Source organism: Sipha flava, unplaced genomic scaffold (genome assembly GCF_003268045.1).
Source record: "Sipha flava isolate LNK unplaced genomic scaffold, YSA_version1 45_pilon_pilon, whole genome shotgun sequence".
NCBI classification, from domain to species: domain Eukaryota; kingdom Metazoa; phylum Arthropoda; class Insecta; order Hemiptera; family Aphididae; genus Sipha; species Sipha flava.
In genome coordinates, this window is record NW_020273227.1 from 1,606,223 (window position 1) to 1,623,917 (window position 17,695).

The 17,695-nt window shown below is 24.5% G+C and overlaps 1 protein-coding gene across 1 annotated transcript; it reads right to left on the reverse strand.

Moving 5' to 3' along the window:
- Positions 1-1,605: 1,605 nt before the first annotated feature.
- Positions 1,606-16,488, reverse strand: LOC112689640 (linear gramicidin synthase subunit D). Its single transcript, XM_025563445.1, has 21 exons — positions 16,276-16,488; positions 16,073-16,217; positions 15,729-15,986; positions 15,540-15,671; positions 14,627-14,792; positions 14,432-14,556; positions 13,535-13,659; positions 13,245-13,463; positions 12,619-12,821; positions 7,982-8,170; positions 6,829-7,017; positions 6,630-6,765; positions 6,412-6,547; positions 4,906-5,107; positions 3,965-4,241; positions 3,782-3,894; positions 3,417-3,715; positions 2,509-2,744; positions 2,199-2,432; positions 1,983-2,141; positions 1,606-1,865 (listed from the first exon to the last, which is right to left on the reverse strand). Exons 1-21 carry the CDS (start codon positions 16,399-16,401, stop codon positions 1,722-1,724), a joined length of 3,813 nt encoding a protein of 1,270 aa, XP_025419230.1. The 5' UTR covers positions 16,402-16,488; the 3' UTR covers positions 1,606-1,721.
- Positions 16,489-17,695: the final 1,207 nt, after the last annotated feature.

Genomic DNA, 17,695 nt, shown 5'->3' on the forward strand with positions numbered 1-17,695 from the left:
TTATAATGAAATTTAAATTGCAATTAATTTATTTGTAATGAAAATCATAAGAATTCGCATAAAATATTAATTTACTTTATCAATAGTAAAATAAAATGAAATAGTTGGACAATTATAATTTAAAAAACCAGTACAACCTCTTAGGAAAAAAATTCAAATATTAATTTTAGCGGTAATCTGTTATCAATAAATATCACATTATATTTATTAAATTATTATGGTTTGCTTTACTTATAGGCGTCACTACGGGGTAGCTATTGTTATTAACCATCTTTATTGGGGTAGCAAATTAATAGCTATGACACCCCACGAGAAATTTATGTAACATTTTATTGTTTTTTTCAGAAATTAATCAAATATAATCTTAGTATATATATATATAAAATCAAAATACCACTTAGTCACTGATCGTTGATTGTTGTATTTTTATCAATTCTTATGAACAATTTACTAGGACTTATCTTTCTAAGGACACGTGTTCTAGAGGTCATTTATGTGAATTATGCTCAATATTTCATAATATGTTATTGTGTATTATGTATTTAAAGTTCAAAGTGTTAAATTTTGACTAGGTAGTTTTATTTTTTTTAGAATTCACACAGTCAATGTGAGAGGGGGTGGGAGTGGGCTAAAACTCATTAGTCCTCCTCCCTATGGGTTGCCAATGTTGCTACCCTATAGTTTTATTCCAAATGACGCCCCTAGGTTTGCTTAATATTTTTCCATATGCTTATGAAAAATAGTGGTGTTCATTTCATTCCTGAAATAAATTTAATTATGATATCTATCAATTATTATACAATGTATTATTTTTTTACTTGAAACATGTAAAACAGTCTGTAATTATTTGTATAAAAGTTACTTAATTTTAATGATTTTATTTTCTAAGTATAAATGGTTTTGAAATGTTTAAGTTATTTGATATTAAAATGCAATGTAATAATTAATGAATTATTAAAAAGTAACTATAGTAGTTATGACGTATAGTGATATTTATATAAGTTTCTATTGATATTTTATTCAAAGTATTTAAATTCTTAGATATTATATTTGCATACATACTACAGTCGATGCCAATTTCTATTAATGATTAATGATTTTTATATAGGACATATTTTCACCATAGTTAAATTTAAAATTTAATTTGCATTATTATAAAGTCTGAAAAATATGTGCCCAATCGGGATGTAAATAATTAAAATCAAATATATTTTAAAATGTCAATATCATGTAAGTCTTTAAAAATATTAAAGAGAAGATATTCATTTTAAATATTATTTTACTTTAAAACAATAAAAAACATTACTTACAATCCTGTTTTAAATTATATTTCACTATAATTAATAATTATTTTAATTTTAAACAATTATTTTAATCAATGAATAATTAATTTAATACAATATAAATCATAATAATGATATAATCATTTTATAAAATAAAACTATACATTGTACATATTAATTTCTCATATTTAATGTTATTTAATTTATTTTATTTATAGAATAAATATTTAATTTACATCATTATTGTACAATATTTTTATAAACATAATAATATCAACTAACAACAAAATATTATAAAAATATAGAAATAAAAAACTTTATTATACATAAAAATGGGAAATCAAATTATTCTCATTTTATGAATATCTAAAACACTATATCAAGTATTTCACATTAGAGCCAATACTGATATTAGTTATATTTAAAAATTGAGGAATGTTAGATAGGAAGCATTTTTGGTTCAATTAAAATCTCATTAACAGCACAAAATGATGGTTGAGTAACAGCATAGAGAACAGCTTCTGCAATATTTGATGGCTCAAGAATTTCATTATTATGACTGCAATCGTATCGTTTTAAAGCCTAAATTTAAAAAGTATATAAAATAATAAAGTAAATAATTAATTAGATGAAAAACTTAATATTTGTACCCCATTAGTGCTATTAATAGTATAATTGAAGCTTTTAGAAAATATTTACCTCGTAATCACTAGTTCTATTTAATAATTCAGTTTTAACATCTCCAGGTTGAATGCATGTAACTTTAATATTATATTCAGTCATCTCAGTCCTTAGTGCACTAGCTACACCTTCCATAAAATATTTTGTTCCTGAATACACCCCTAAACCTGGAAATGACTATAAATAATTGTTATTAGATAATATTATTGTTCTTGACTTATCTATACAACATACTCTTCGTCCAGCGTTTGAAGTTATATTAACAATGTGTCCAGAATTTCTTGATGTCATTATTGGTAAAACAGCTCCAAGACAATTTAACATACCATTACAATTTACTTTAACCATTTCATCCCATTCATTTACTTTACATTTTTCAAACATTGAATAAAACATAACTCCTGCATTATTAATCATTATATCGATTGGACCAATTGTTTGTCCAATGTTTTTAATTATTTTTCTTACCTAATTACAAATAAATCAATATAAATATCAAACTTATAAAACAATAAATAAATAAAATATCTACAATTAAATATACATTTATAGGATTGGTGATATCCATTTCACAAGGAATAATTTTATTCTCATTAACTCCATGTGACAATATTTCATCTTTTAATTCATGCAAACGATTTATTCGTCTTCCAGTTGGAATCACTATAGCCCCAGCTAATGCAAATCTTTTTGTGATTTCATAACCAATTCCTGAGGAGGCGCCCGTTATGAGTACAACTTTTGATTTTAAAGATGATATTGATAATGATTCTACTGGATCTAAATAAATATATAGTATGCTATTATTTGTTGAATTATAAAAATGTATTTTTTAAACAAGATTTAGAGGAAAAAACTGCTAACAATGACAAATAAGTACTGCAAGTCTTACGACATTTAAATCAATTAACAATACATAAACATTAGTTAATTTTTAATGATCAAAACCATAATCTATATTGAAAGAAATTACTGAGCAGTAAATACTGTACTGTTAAAAAATTTACTTCTATTTAATTATCAACATTTATAAAGAAAAACATTAGTATTTGAAATTTATTAAATATAGTTTAAATACAATGAAAATAATAGTTCTATTTAAAAATATAAATGTCAATTATTAATTATATAAAGAGTTACAAAGGTAGGTAAAATGATTAGTAAAATTAACATCAACTAAAAAAAAATTGTATAATAGTAGAAACTGAGCTGAATCAAGTGGGAAGGTATATTTCAAAACTATATTATAATATACAATAAACTATACTAATTTTTATTAATATTTATTAAAAATTATTAAATCTGAATAAAAGATTAAATTTTTTAGGATGAAAAAGTCTTACCAAAAATAATAACCCTTCTATAATATGGACATAATTTGATCATGAATAATATTATAAAACAGTTTAAAATCAAAAATAAATACAAAATTTGTATCATATTTTTAATTACCTTTTATCTGAGGAATCAAGCTCAAATGAGCTAATGTTTTCAATATTCTATAACATTCATTTTTATCCAAATGTGGGTACTTTAAATTGACAAAAGATAAATATCTCTCAACATTTGTAATTTTTACAGTAGGTTGATTTTCTAAATAATCTTTATTTTCCATTGTAGAATTTAATAAATAAGTAAGTGGAGCCAACTTAGAATTACTATTTGAATTTTTCTCTATTATCTGTGACCATTTATCATAAGTTACACATTTTAAATCATAACCAATGTCAGCCATAACTTCCCATAAATTACTATAAATAGACAAATAAAAGTTGTAAAAATATTTATTCTATAACACAATTTAAATTCAGTCATACTTTGAATCGAAAGGTTTATCAATTAAATGATAAATTTTGCCTGATGATTCATCTAAATTTTGTGCTAATTGTACAATAGTACTTGCAATGAAGTCAACAGGGGTCAATTCAATCTATAAAATATAAATTATTTGTTTTATTAACTTATATCATTTTTTATGTAAATATAATTATAATAAATACCTTCCAATTTATATCAGGATATGTATTTGTAAATAGTACACCTTGTATTATAAATAATGTAAGGTCTGCTGAATTCCAGCTATGTATAAATCTACTCCCACCTATATTGCCACATCTAAATATTGAAGCTGGTAATCCTTTTTTAACAGCATTTAAAACCAACTGTTCAGCAAGCCACTTAGTTTGTCCATAACCTCCTTTTAATAATGGTGCCCAGACTTTTGGGTCATCATTTTCTTTGATATCTTTAAAACCTTGAGGAAAAACTGCTGATGAGCTAAAAATAATATTAAATCAATTTTTATAAAATATAAATTGAAAATTAAAAAATATTTTAATCTAAATTTTATTATTTGTAAAATATATTAATAATATTGTTGCTGATACATGCATGATTAAAATTAAGTTTGTAGTATACCAATAATTTTATATTAAAAAAATAGGTACAGTTACATAATTAAAAACGAGGTATTTTGACAAATAACCTATACCCATGTAAATAATTCTTAAATTAAAACTATTTATAATAAAATGCATATCTTCACCCTAGGGTTATCATATGGATCAATAAACTGGGACATGTTTAAATGTATGACCAAATATATACCAGTTTATAACTTTGGTCACAGTCTTCCCATTAGACTCTCTTAAAGTTCTGTTTAGATGTAAATAAAATACCATAAATTATAAATTAAGTTTTTAAGCAATTTTAAAAGTACTGGCTGCAGTTTATTTTTCTTATTGTAATTATTATAATTCTGATATTAAACATAAAAAAAAAAGTTGTTAAAATTTTTTTTGTTTCGATTAGTACAATTCAACAGTATACAATGTAATTTGGTATATTGTATGTATTATACTATACATGGAAGCATATAAATACTAAATTGAAATTGTATGCAACTAATATTGCTCATATAACTTTTTTGGTACTGACTTACCTAATATAATGAAGAGGTTTTATTTTACCATCTATACAAAACTGTATTATATTTTTGGTACCAATAACATTATTTTTATACAATGCTCCAAATGGATATGATAAATTAACCTGAGCAGCTGCATGGATAACATAATCAATTTCATAACAAATTGCATCGTATTCATCATCTGGCATTCCAAAATGTATTAAAGATACATCCCCTGAAATACAATTATACAAAATACAGTTTTTTAAAACATTAACCTAACTGGAGAAGGTAGTTATGATATATATGATAACAGATAAATGAACAATAAACAACTATATTACTAAAAATAAATGTTCTACCCTACAAACATCATGAAACAGTCAACAGTTAATACACCAATACATATTGTTTCTAGTTCTATTTTGCTTATATTAAAACAATGGAAACTTTTCATTAGATATTAAAAAACATTTATATGTTACAAGACTACTGAACTGTGTATATCATATAGAAGTTAACATAAATAGTTTCAACCATACAACAAATTAAAATTAAAAATATAAAACAAAATTTTACTAATTTAAAAAATATATATATTATTTATTTTACGACATTTAAAGGTAATATAGTATACAAATAATTATTTATGATCAGAGACCTTAATGATTTTAACAGTTTCGGTTAGGGTTCAGGTCTTTTAAAAAATATTTGGGGGTTTAGGTTAAATTTTGAGATTTCATAAAGTTCAAAATTTAAGTTACGATTAGAACTGGTTTAATATTAAAGTAATAATATGCATAATATAATAATATAATATTCATCAGTTTTTACGTTAGTGTAATTCATATTAACGTTGTCGATTTTTGACTATCGTCGTAGACTGTTAAGGTCCCCGATATACAGACAACGCGACCAAAAATAACATCATGTAGTTACTACATTATACTATATTATATAAAATATAATTTTTGTTTCTAAACAATATATTTTTAGTTAAAATGTTTAAAAGTTACTATTTAGTTTCTAATGCAGTCATTTATTTCTACTTAACTATTTGAAAATCCTAAAAAACTGGTATTTTTTTAGCTTTTTTTTATAAAGATTTCATTTTTGGTTAGGGTCTTTTAAAAATGTCAAATACAGGTTACAGTTTCAGTCCTTGCTTATGATATAGATTAACTTAAGATTATAACAGTATATATAGTACTTGACTTGAGGGGGATGGAGTACCCCAACTAATTATTATGTTATAAATATAACGCTTAACAAGTCTTGGGGCACTATTTACTTTAAAATAAACTGAGTCTACCTCCTTTAATTTTGTCAAGTCTAGCACTGAGTATATACAATACAATTTATTAAAATATGATTTATTAGATATTTTCAAGGCGCTAATCTAGTGACTGTTATAATAATGTATATTTTAATAGATTTATTAAATAACCAAATATTTATTAGTATTATCATTGATTTCATAATTTACCATATATTGTAAAATCAATGGTATTATTTATACATCATAAAATATTTACATACCTTTTAAGACAACCACATTAGAATAAAAAGGGCTATTTGAAGAACCAACATTTATATTATATTGTTTCATTGTTCGTTCAAGCTTTTCTAGTGGCTTATAATCTGTTGAATCTCTTATCAAGCAGAATATTTTCACCTAAATGTAAAATATTTAAGTATTATTCATATTAAATTAAGTAAAAAATATATAAAAATTTATACAAAATAAGAAATATAACCTGTGTTTGCAATAACTTATGTAAAATAAATGCACCAACAAATCCTGTTGCCCCAGAAAGTAGTACATTTCCATAAGTAAATTTATTTTTATTTAAATTTACAGCTTTCCAAAATGATTTAAGGCTATTATTTGGGCTAAAAATATAAAATAATATTTTTTAGTTAGGTACCTATTTAGAAACTAATTATAACTATTACATGATAGAATTATCAACAATTTTATTTAGTTCCTCCAATAAGTTTATTTTATTTGATGCAGATATGTTGTGATCTAAAAGTGATGCCATCATTTCAACACTAGGATTTTGAAATAAATCTTGCACACGTAATTTAATTCCAAATGTATCATTTATTTCACCAATTAAACTGGCTGCTAATAATGAATGCCTAAAATAAAATAAATTATCATCATTAATAAAGTGGAACACAAGTTAAAAGATTTGCTGTAATATGCGAATAAAAGCAAATTAAAAAAAGAAGAAAAAAAAGTTAAAAGATTAAAAGAATTTCCTAAAGTAATTAATTTTAGTTAATATATCAATATATAATTATAAAAAAAGAATAAGCCATACAATATAACTACCATAACTAGAATATCGAAGTTACATAAGCTTAGTATTTCATCAAACAAAAAACTTATTTTGGTTGAATAATTATTACTTATTAACTGCTATCAACTATTAACAATGTAAGATTATAAATTCATTATCAAATATTGCTTAAGTTATAAACCATACTAGAAAAAAGTTTATTGATAAAAAAAGTTTAGTTAGCCATTAGGGCAGTTATTTTCAAATATTTATGCAATGAGAAATTGCAAAATTTGAAAAAACAATTTTGAGAAAAGCTAATATTAGAGATAAAATAATAAAAATAATACTTAGTTTTAAGGGATAGGAGGAAACATTAATAAAACATTTAATATTTAATAATTCCTTGTTTTAAAATTACTTAACATTATGATGTGGATGTTAAGATGAATTAATTTTTATAATTAAGAACTATTTTTTATTTATAATTTCTTAAACCAAGTTAATTTATGAATGTTAACAATTTTAGGTATTTGTACAGTTAGAAACTGGTGTTCAGATCTTCTAACAGTTAAAAAATAAATAAATTAAAAAAAACCATGTATTAGCTAATTAGATATACGAGTATGCATTACCTACATCTATATCCACAAAATATACATGCAGAATTCTAATGAAATTTATTTCCACAACAATGGAGTTTACAGAAAATTAAAATACTGTAATTAAATTATAAAGTAATTTAAAACTAAAATAAGAATCATAATGTGATATTATAATTATTTTATGAAAATATTATTTAATGTTTATTAAGTACTTACCCTCCATTCTCAAAAAAATTATCTTGAACATCAATACTATAGGTTTTTAAAGATCTACAAAATATTGTGGCAACAATTTTTTCTGTTTGAGTTTTACAATTTTCAATTATAGTTCCATTTGTTTTATCCAGGTTAATTTTTGGTAAAGCTGATTTATCCAATTTACTTGTAGCTTCCACAACTGGCAATCTAAATTTAGTAAATATTTGTTTTTAACAGTACAATTTGCTTATACACAAGTGTATATTTATTAAATTAAAAATAAGTAAATTATTGACTAAATTAGTAATTTTTAAATGGAAATCAAAAATCCAAATTTACTATAAATTTATACAAAAATACAGATGAACATTTACTATATATGTATACAGCAGAAGATAAATCACTTCTTATATAAAAAATTGTAAAAAAAACATTTAAATTGAGGCTTTGGTCATAGGTTATGGTTCATAAATATTATAAATGCTAAGGAGCTGGGATATCCAAGGACATTTGTATTAAAACCTTAATTGAAAGAATAGTATTGTTATTAGTGTATGTATAAGAATGAATTTAATTAACAAAAAATTAAAATCTATTTAAGATTTTATTTAAATTCTAGCTTTGATTATTTTATTTTATTTACATACATCTATGTATAAAACTCAATATTTTTGTTGAATAGTAAGGTCGAGTAAGAAAGATTTTTTTTACATTTACTGTTTTTGATTCTTTATATTCAATATATATACCTTATATCTGTGCTTTAATCTTAAAAAATAAATGCATTAATAAATTTTCATGAAAAGTGGTTTTTATTTTTGCTTGGTTTTCTAGTTAATTTTATTATAATTATTTTTTTATTTTTTTTTATATATATGAATGAATTTCCATACTACTTAGTCCACATTAAAATATTATGCATAATATACAATATTTATTACATCATGGACGCCTAAAGAGGAATGTATTTGAAATGCCCTGGATTTAAAATAAAAAAAAAACAATATTTAAAAATGTAAGATAGAGGCTATTATTATCATTATTGGATATCCTAGTATCCTACTTTTTTTTTTAGCTGTCGAAAAAACGAAAATAAATTTGTATTGTCATACAACTTGAAAACGTATTTAACTTAAATAATTGGTAGTGATGATGTACCATTGGTGCAACTAGGGGGAGACTTAAGGGGGCTTAGCCCTCCAAAATGTATTATAGCCCCCTCAAATTTTTTGATTATTTAAAATTTAATGATAATTTAAGCATGGGATAGTGAGATACATACTAAATAATATGAATATATGAGGCAGAGAATTATTCAAAAGTAAATTATATAAATATAAAATATTATTATTATAGTTTATTTTGTAATTCCTACAACCCTACATAATTAATAATAATATTGTCTAATAAATGTGACGGACGACGGTGGAATATTGCGATGGTGTTATGTCATATTTTATGTAAAACATATTACATAGAAGTAGGTACATGATTTTTAATAATATAGTATGGTAATAATATTTTATGATTGTTTTTATTTCAATTAATAATTATTGTTCTGTGTCTGCGGCAATGGGGGGTATGGAGGGCGAAGCCCCTCATAGCTCACATTGACTATATTTATTTAAAGGGCTTCAACCCCCTCAATATTTTAGACCTAGTTGCGCCAATGTGACGTACGTGATCTACCAAACTTGTTTTTAAGTAGTCCGTGATCTACCCAAATCTACCAAGAATATTATTTAATTTCCGTATTATTTTCATCTTTATTATTATTAGTTTATTGAGCTTTATTACACGTTAAATGATTTTCTTCATTTCGGGGTAACAACTGTTTGCTTTTTAAATAATTCACACATGTTTGTTCGTTACAAATAATATTACGATAAAAATGTCCGATTATTGAACTCATAATGAAATATTAAAAAATTAAATATTATTTACTATTGTTTAACGAGTAGAGAATAGTGGCGTCGGTGGCGGCGTCTGAGCGTTTGGCTATCGTATCTTATATATATTTTTTATTTTATTTTATCGTATTAATTGAACCATAAAAAGGAAGTCATATAAACGTACGGCGCTCGGAGTAATCAGTAGATCGCCTATTTGGGTAGATCGCGTACAACATCACTACCCAATAATTTAAACATTATTTAGAAATCAGCATATATACCAGGGTTGGTAATATACGTGTATAAAACGTTTTATACGTTCACGTATATCCCAAGTATAAAACGTATAAAATGACTAAAACGTATTATTCGGTTTGTTTTTGAAATTCACTCTTAAAAATTAAACATAATTCTTATTTTAGATATTAAGTAAGGTTTTTAAATTTTATACATTGTAAAAATATATTTTACTGCTATTTTATATAATATATCTACTTAAGTTTTTCGTTTATAATCTATTAATATAAAATATTAAAAGTGTTACAAATATCCCAAGTACAATGAATTTACCATAAATACGTCCGTGATAAAATAATTATAATTATTAACAATAGATTAATATTACCATAATTGTTTATTTATAATTTATATTTTCTTATTTTATTGTGTTTAAATTATAAATGCTTTTTTGTTTATAAGGGATTTTATTTTTATACAGTATAATACGTGTTTTATATTATACCGTATTATACGTTTCAACCCTGGTATATACTACGCATTATGCACCCACTAAAGAAATTCCTGGCGATGCTTATGTATTACATACATTTTTTACACATAATTGATGCTAATAAGTTTACTAAAGACAATTTATTAAAGATAACTCAAAAAAACTTCAATAAGTAGGTAAGTTAAAAAAGTTAAAAATACAAGACCTTTGATAAAATATATTACACAGTACAAAACAAAAAAAAGGCAATTAGGCTAAAATTGAAAGATAATATTTAGTTATTTAATATATTTACTTTCCCCAAAACTAGTGTTAACTCACACCACAGATATATAAACTTGCAAGTGTTTTATGCGTTTTTATAAATATTTTGTAAAAATATAATCTCGCAATAATTAATATTTTTAAACTAAGGGTATTAAGAAAGATATTTTATGTATTTACGTCCTAACTTCTGCGGAAATGGATGTTTTGGCGCTGAACCGGTTGGACGTTGACCTTTATGGTGCCATAGTTTTAAAAATGTGTGCATTTGACAAATATATACGGGACAGTCTCTATGTATAAAATATGAATAATGAATTATAAAAATTAAATTTATTTTATAAGAATGTAACTTATTTACTAATACTTATTTTTATTTAATAGACTAGAAAATCATGGAAAGAAAAATATGTACGTTCATATTTATATAAAAAAAAATGTATTTTGTATCATTTTTCTGAAAAAATTTATATTCCTGTCAAATGCACAAATTTTTAAAATTGTGGTGCTATAAAGGTCAGCGCCAAGTCGGTCCAACGCCAATACGGCAGTGCTAAAATGGCGATGTCAAAATATCCTATGTATATTTATATATTGTTTATTTATTTATTTATAGACCGTAACTTCGAAGGGATAAAAATAAAAAGTTTGAACTCATGACACTCCACCAAGACATTGAGTATCTTGCACATCAAAATTATAAAAAATAATGCGCGTGTTAATTGGTAGCATATCATTTTACGCGGAATACAATATAAAATTGTTGCCAGTCAGTAAAAAGTATAGTAGGTACTAGAAGAATATATTATGACTTCGGAGGTAGCTAAAGAATTGTGGGTCAGGTCAGATCTATTTCAAGAAGCCACTTATTAGGCTGAAACTGAATTATAAATGTATACCTAGTTACAAAAAAAAAAACACAATATGATCATGTGTTTTTAAGTTTATACGTAATTATAATTAAAAATATTTATTTTATGGAGAATTTCATCTAACATGGGTCCGGTGAATAGATGTTTTATTGTACTATACAATTAAGTGGTGCTATTTACCCCGATTCTAGTATTAACTTTAATCTATAGTTAAGTGTGCCACTTAAAAAAATAAATAATAATAAAAATAAGAAGTCTTCTAAAAACAATTTTGTGAACAAATACTAAATGTGGATCAGGTGACCTGAACCCTCTTTAGATCTACCCTTGAACAGTGATCGACTTGGCAAAATTAAAAAAGAGGGAATCTGCTTAAAAAAAAGCGTCCCCAAAACTTGTTAAGCGTTATAATTATAAAATTTCTGAAAATTAGTTGGGATACTCCGTTCTCCTGCGTTCTCCCTCAAGTCGATCACTGCCCCTAAATGATTCATCAAGGAAATAAAATTGTTGCATTGATATACTTTATAACAATACATCAATACTCAATGCTTTTAGGTTTCTGGAATCAATAGTAAACATTCAAAGTTCATGCTTAGTGTTTACCTAATTCACCTAAATTATTTATACGATCATCAATGATAGATTGTATATATTGCCATATTATCATCTGAAAAATACTGTTTTTATTAGACCAGTACTATAGATGATTTTGAAAGATCTTTGAAGATTATGAATCATAGTGATCTGTATCTAATTGATTTTAATAATTTAAATTGTAGATTAATGTATGTATTATTAATATTATTTCGTTGTTTTAAAATCACTTTATCTCATAAATGATAAAAAAATTATATATTATTAATACATAAGTAAAAAAAAAAAATTTATACAAACCTATCAAGGAAGCAAAAATGAGGTGGCACCATATAAAATGGTAATTTAAACTTCAATCTTAATCTTAACGACGTTGCAGATAGCTTTGCTTCGGATTTTAATACAACATAACCTATCAACATTTTGTCAGTGCCTTCTTCTCCAATGGATACAACACATACTGAATTTACTTCAGGTTCGTTTAAAATAGTAGCTTCAATAGCCTAAAATTAAAATGTGATTCTTACAAACGGTACATACACAGTATGGTAGACCACATTATAACTAAAATTGATGAATACAGAGATACAGTAGAGAGAGTAAGTAATAGGAAGATGATAATAATAATAATTAAGTACTTAAAGTATTCAATTTTTTTTTTTTTTTTTTTGTAAAACGTTTACTTATAACCGAACGCCAAAATCAATCATTTTATATATGATTCTAGTTAGAAACCTATTTTAATGTAAATTTATTTTTGTTTGTTTCAAACTGTTATAGATTATTTTCGACAACTTAGTTATATAAAAATATTGACAAAAAGTAAGTACCTATACTATGACACTTTATATGAAATTTAAGTTATGTTCATAAATATGTATGTACCTAAGTATTTAATTAAATTGTATTGGTATAGATATACTGACCTGTAGTTCAACAGTATAACCTCGGATTTTAACCATTGTATCACATCTTCCTCTAATCTCTAAACTTCCATCAGATGTTAAACATCCCCAATCACCGGTTTTATACAAGCGATCGCCAAATTCTTTTGGTACTGTATTTGGTCGACGGATAAATCGTAGAGCATTTAATTCGGGACGATTGAAGTATCCGATAGCGAGCGTAGGCCCTCCAACGTAAATCTATATTATTATTGATAAATTTACACCAATCCTCAACGAATATTATTTAAAAGAATGAAATATGATTTTACTTCACCGGGAACTCCTATGTTCTTAACTCTGTATTCGTTATCCATTATCACTATATGCACATCAGGTAAAGTTTTGCCTACTGGAGCAAATTGACTTTGCTCTAAATCGCAAGCCTTTGAGATATCTATTCAAAATATTATTCAATGTATATGAAACCAATATTTTGATTAGAGAATAAAATAATTTGTACAATGAAAAATCATAGTATGATTATATATTTATATATTATATTATATACAGTACACCATGTGGTATTGTGGTAAAACATTAATCAACGAGAATTTAAATTTAAATTTATTAGATAAATTAAACTATATAGCAACAAAAAACATAAATAAATTGATTGATATTAATTATATATTAATATAGATATTATAATCTAGTAGTCTATAAAACTTTTAAAATATCTTATCGGAAAACAAAGTTTATAAAGAGGTAGCACATTTAATGATATAAAATAACATAAAAAAAATTAAAAATATGTTAAAGTTAGTTGAAACGATTTGTTAAAATAATTAAATTTAACTTGATGAAAAAAGTAGAAAGGGATTGGAGCGCAATCGTGTTGCAGCCTCAATCGCGATTCAACGAAAAGCGTAGAGCTTAAGAAAATAAAATATTGATAAGTACGTTTTGTGTATCTATACTTATAACAAAATCAATATTTTTTAACCCGTCTATATAGGTGTCTTACAAATTATTTGTGCACCATATTATGTGAATCTCACAAGTCGCCATTGGTTTATATTCATTATTATTATTTATTACCAGTATGTTTTGAATTTATTCTAAACATAGCATATTTTTTATTAAATAAATGCTTCATTTGTCTAACATATTTTGATATTTTTAATAACTAAAACGAAAAAAATTAATAACAATTAAATAATATTTACCGGCACAGGTTACATCATGGCATTCGGACACACTATAAAAATTCAACATTTTAACCCACGGAGCAATTTTTTCTATTCTATCCCTTAAAGCAGATGTCATTACTTCTCCACAAATCCAAATTTGTCTAATAATAATGTTATAATTAAATATTATCCACAAACGATATTAATAATTTATTGTAATAAATATTTCACCTAAGTGTTTTGAATCCTTCGGGTATGTTTATACCCTTGTAATCAAGGACAGTTTGTAAAAGAGAAGGTGTAAATAACATTCTTGTAATTTTATTTTTCCTTAAAAATTCTAATAATCTTGGTGGATCATAGATAGTATCATCAGGAATTATATACAAAGGAAGTCCTGTAAAAAATAAACATATATATATTTATACAATAATTATATAGCATATAAGATATAAGATAAGATTTATTATAAAACATAAACATTAAATTCTCAAATATTGTTAACATAATTTTTTTAATGCCCAATATTTCTTGAAATATTACAAAAGGAGACGAAACTCCACAGTCGGGTGAAACATAGCGACGGGTGAATGGTTTTGTTGTTGTATTGATCTTTAAAAATTGAATCCAATATATCTTTGCTCTTGAAAAAACTATTCGGAGTGAAAAATCAATTCATATTTCTGAAGATGATTAATATAATAGAAGAACCAAATTCTTTATATTCCTATACGTGTTTAAAAAATATATTTAAAAATTATATTTTAATAAATATCTCTAATATAGCCGAGTGCAGCCTACATAAGGTGTATTTAAAGAATACGGCTAAATTTAAACGATTATTCATTAGTGAACTTACGATACGGAGGACAGTATTCATGATATATCTCATATTCTCTTAAATTATCCATCATTATTCGTCATACATACTAATTTAATTAATTTTCTTAACTCTATAAATAATCCTCCTACTTATTTTCTCCATCTATATGCATCCTAGTTCTGTATAAATTATGAACCTGGTTATATTATTTAATCAGGAAGCTGGCTTTGTAATTTGATCTTAAGTTGCATATAAATTGTACATAACTGTTGAGCTTAATAACTAATTTTAAAACTAAATTAGAAAAAATTACATAATTACCTTTTAATAATGGTCTAATCATTTCCCAAATAAAAAATACATTACAGGCTTCTCTATCGTCTTCTACATACGGAAATGCTTTATGTCTCCATGTAAAAGAATATACAGCACCACGGTGAGGACATAAAATACCTGTATAGGTATCATATAAAATCATTGTACAACATCAAATGTCTAATAAATATGTACCTTTTGGTTTTCCTGTGGTGCCTGATGAAAATACTACCATCAATATGTCATCGAGTTCACTTTTTTCAGGTTTACAAGAGTCATCCAATGATATTTTTAAATTCTCGTACCAATTAACATCCATAATAATTAATTTTTGTCTATTAAATCGATTTTTATAGAATGTCTTAGTAATAATTGCTTCCGGATTTGTATCTTCTAAAATGGAGCTAAGAAGTGTTGAAGGATACGATACTTCTATGATGAGACATGCACCTCCTACATAAATTTAATACATTTTACTATTTTAGAATATAATTTGGATGATTTAGTTTTATTAATCAAATATGCGAATAATATCATACCAGCTTTTTGAATAGCAATGTAACTAATAATATACTCCAAACACCGTTCCATCATAATACCAACCATTGTGTTTTTGCGAACACCAATACTTTTTAACTTCGCAGCCAATACATCAGTCATTTCATCTAATTCCTTGTATGTGACCTTAAATTAAAATAACTAGTTATTATAATTTTATATCTATATTATTTAGAATACTAACCATAGTTTCATCAATATTAATTACAGCCACTGCATTTGGTGTGGCTTTTGCTTGAATTTTAAACATCTCATGGAGACATCCCTGCTTGTCATAATCAGACATATTTACAAAAGGAATTTTCGACATTTTTACAAAAAAAATTGTACTGTGACGAATTATAATGCGTTTTTAACAGAATGTTTTAATTCATAAAGTTTAATAAACACAAAAATCTAACATTCAAGTATTTATATATGCTAGCGCGACATATTAATGATTGTATTGAACGAATACTATTGTTTAGTTTTTATCTACAACCAATTATTATAGAAATACTAGTACACCGATGTGAGACAAAAGTGGCGTGGTGGCGTGATCGGAATCAAAATGTCGTTGGTTTCTTTGAAATGAAACTCTATAATTTATACATCCTAATTTATTTTAAATAAATAATAACTATATGATGAATTATTTAAAAAGTAATCTAATATTATACTTAATGTTAAGTAGATTAATGTGTTTCATTGATCATATTTTTAGCTTTATATATCCAATTTGAAATTAAATATAACTGTATTTAATTAAACTATAATAGAGTGTATTACAATATACGAGTCTATACATTAATATACATTTTTAATATCTAAATTAATATAGAAAATTAATATAAAATATATTTCAAATTACGGAATAAAATTAAAATTTTACATAATTCATAAATAAGTTTGAGTTATAAATATAATATTAACAAAAAAAGGTGAGATTCCTTAGTAGGAGAGACTCCACGGTCGGTGTTTAATACAAGGATTGGTAAATAGTCTGCTGTATTAATATTATAATCTATGCACCAATGGGATTGAAAAAACGATTCTGAGTGAAAAATATCAGTTTATATTTCTAAAGATTTGATATGTGTAGTAGAAGAACAAAATTTTTTAATAAGGTAGGTTGAAGTTTTAATATTCTAAAAAAAGGTTTTTAACCTGTAGATAAATAGAAAATACTAATAAACAGCACATAATTTATTAAAATAATTTAAAACTATAAAATGACTAAATAATCTTTATATGAAATTTTTTTTACTTTAAAAATGTATTGAATTTTTCGTCATTTTTATAGTTTAGTAAAAATGTAATATTTAAATACTAGTAATTTTTATGGTTTTTTTCTAAGTAAAACAATTTTTTTTACAAAACTTCGATTTTTTGGAAAACTAGTATACTGTATAAGTTTACAGTATTTTTATAATTTTTTATTAGTTTTTCGTAATTATTAAGAAAACCGTTGGGAAATTCGTAAAAGGACTCCCTCAAAGTACATACTAGATATTTTTTATTAAATATTTCTTATGATATTAATGAACGAATAATGAGTACGCGTAAACACCAAAAACCCATAGTATTATAAAACCCATACATTCCTAGTTTCACTCAAAATCTAA

Bases quoted from the DNA above. Each gene is read 5' to 3' on its own strand.
- LOC112689640 (XM_025563445.1), bottom strand. From the start codon at position 16,401: ATGTCGAAAATTCCTTTTGTAAATATGTCTGATTATGACAAGCAGGGA. The intron at 13,660-14,431 runs GTAAATATTATT...TATTTTGAATAG, and splicing joins CCATGATGTAACCTGTGCCG to ATATCTCAAAGGCTTGCGAT. The intron at 4,242-4,905 runs GTAAGTCAGTAC...TATTATTTTTAG, and splicing joins AAACCTCTTCATTATATTAG to CTCATCAGCAGTTTTTCCTC.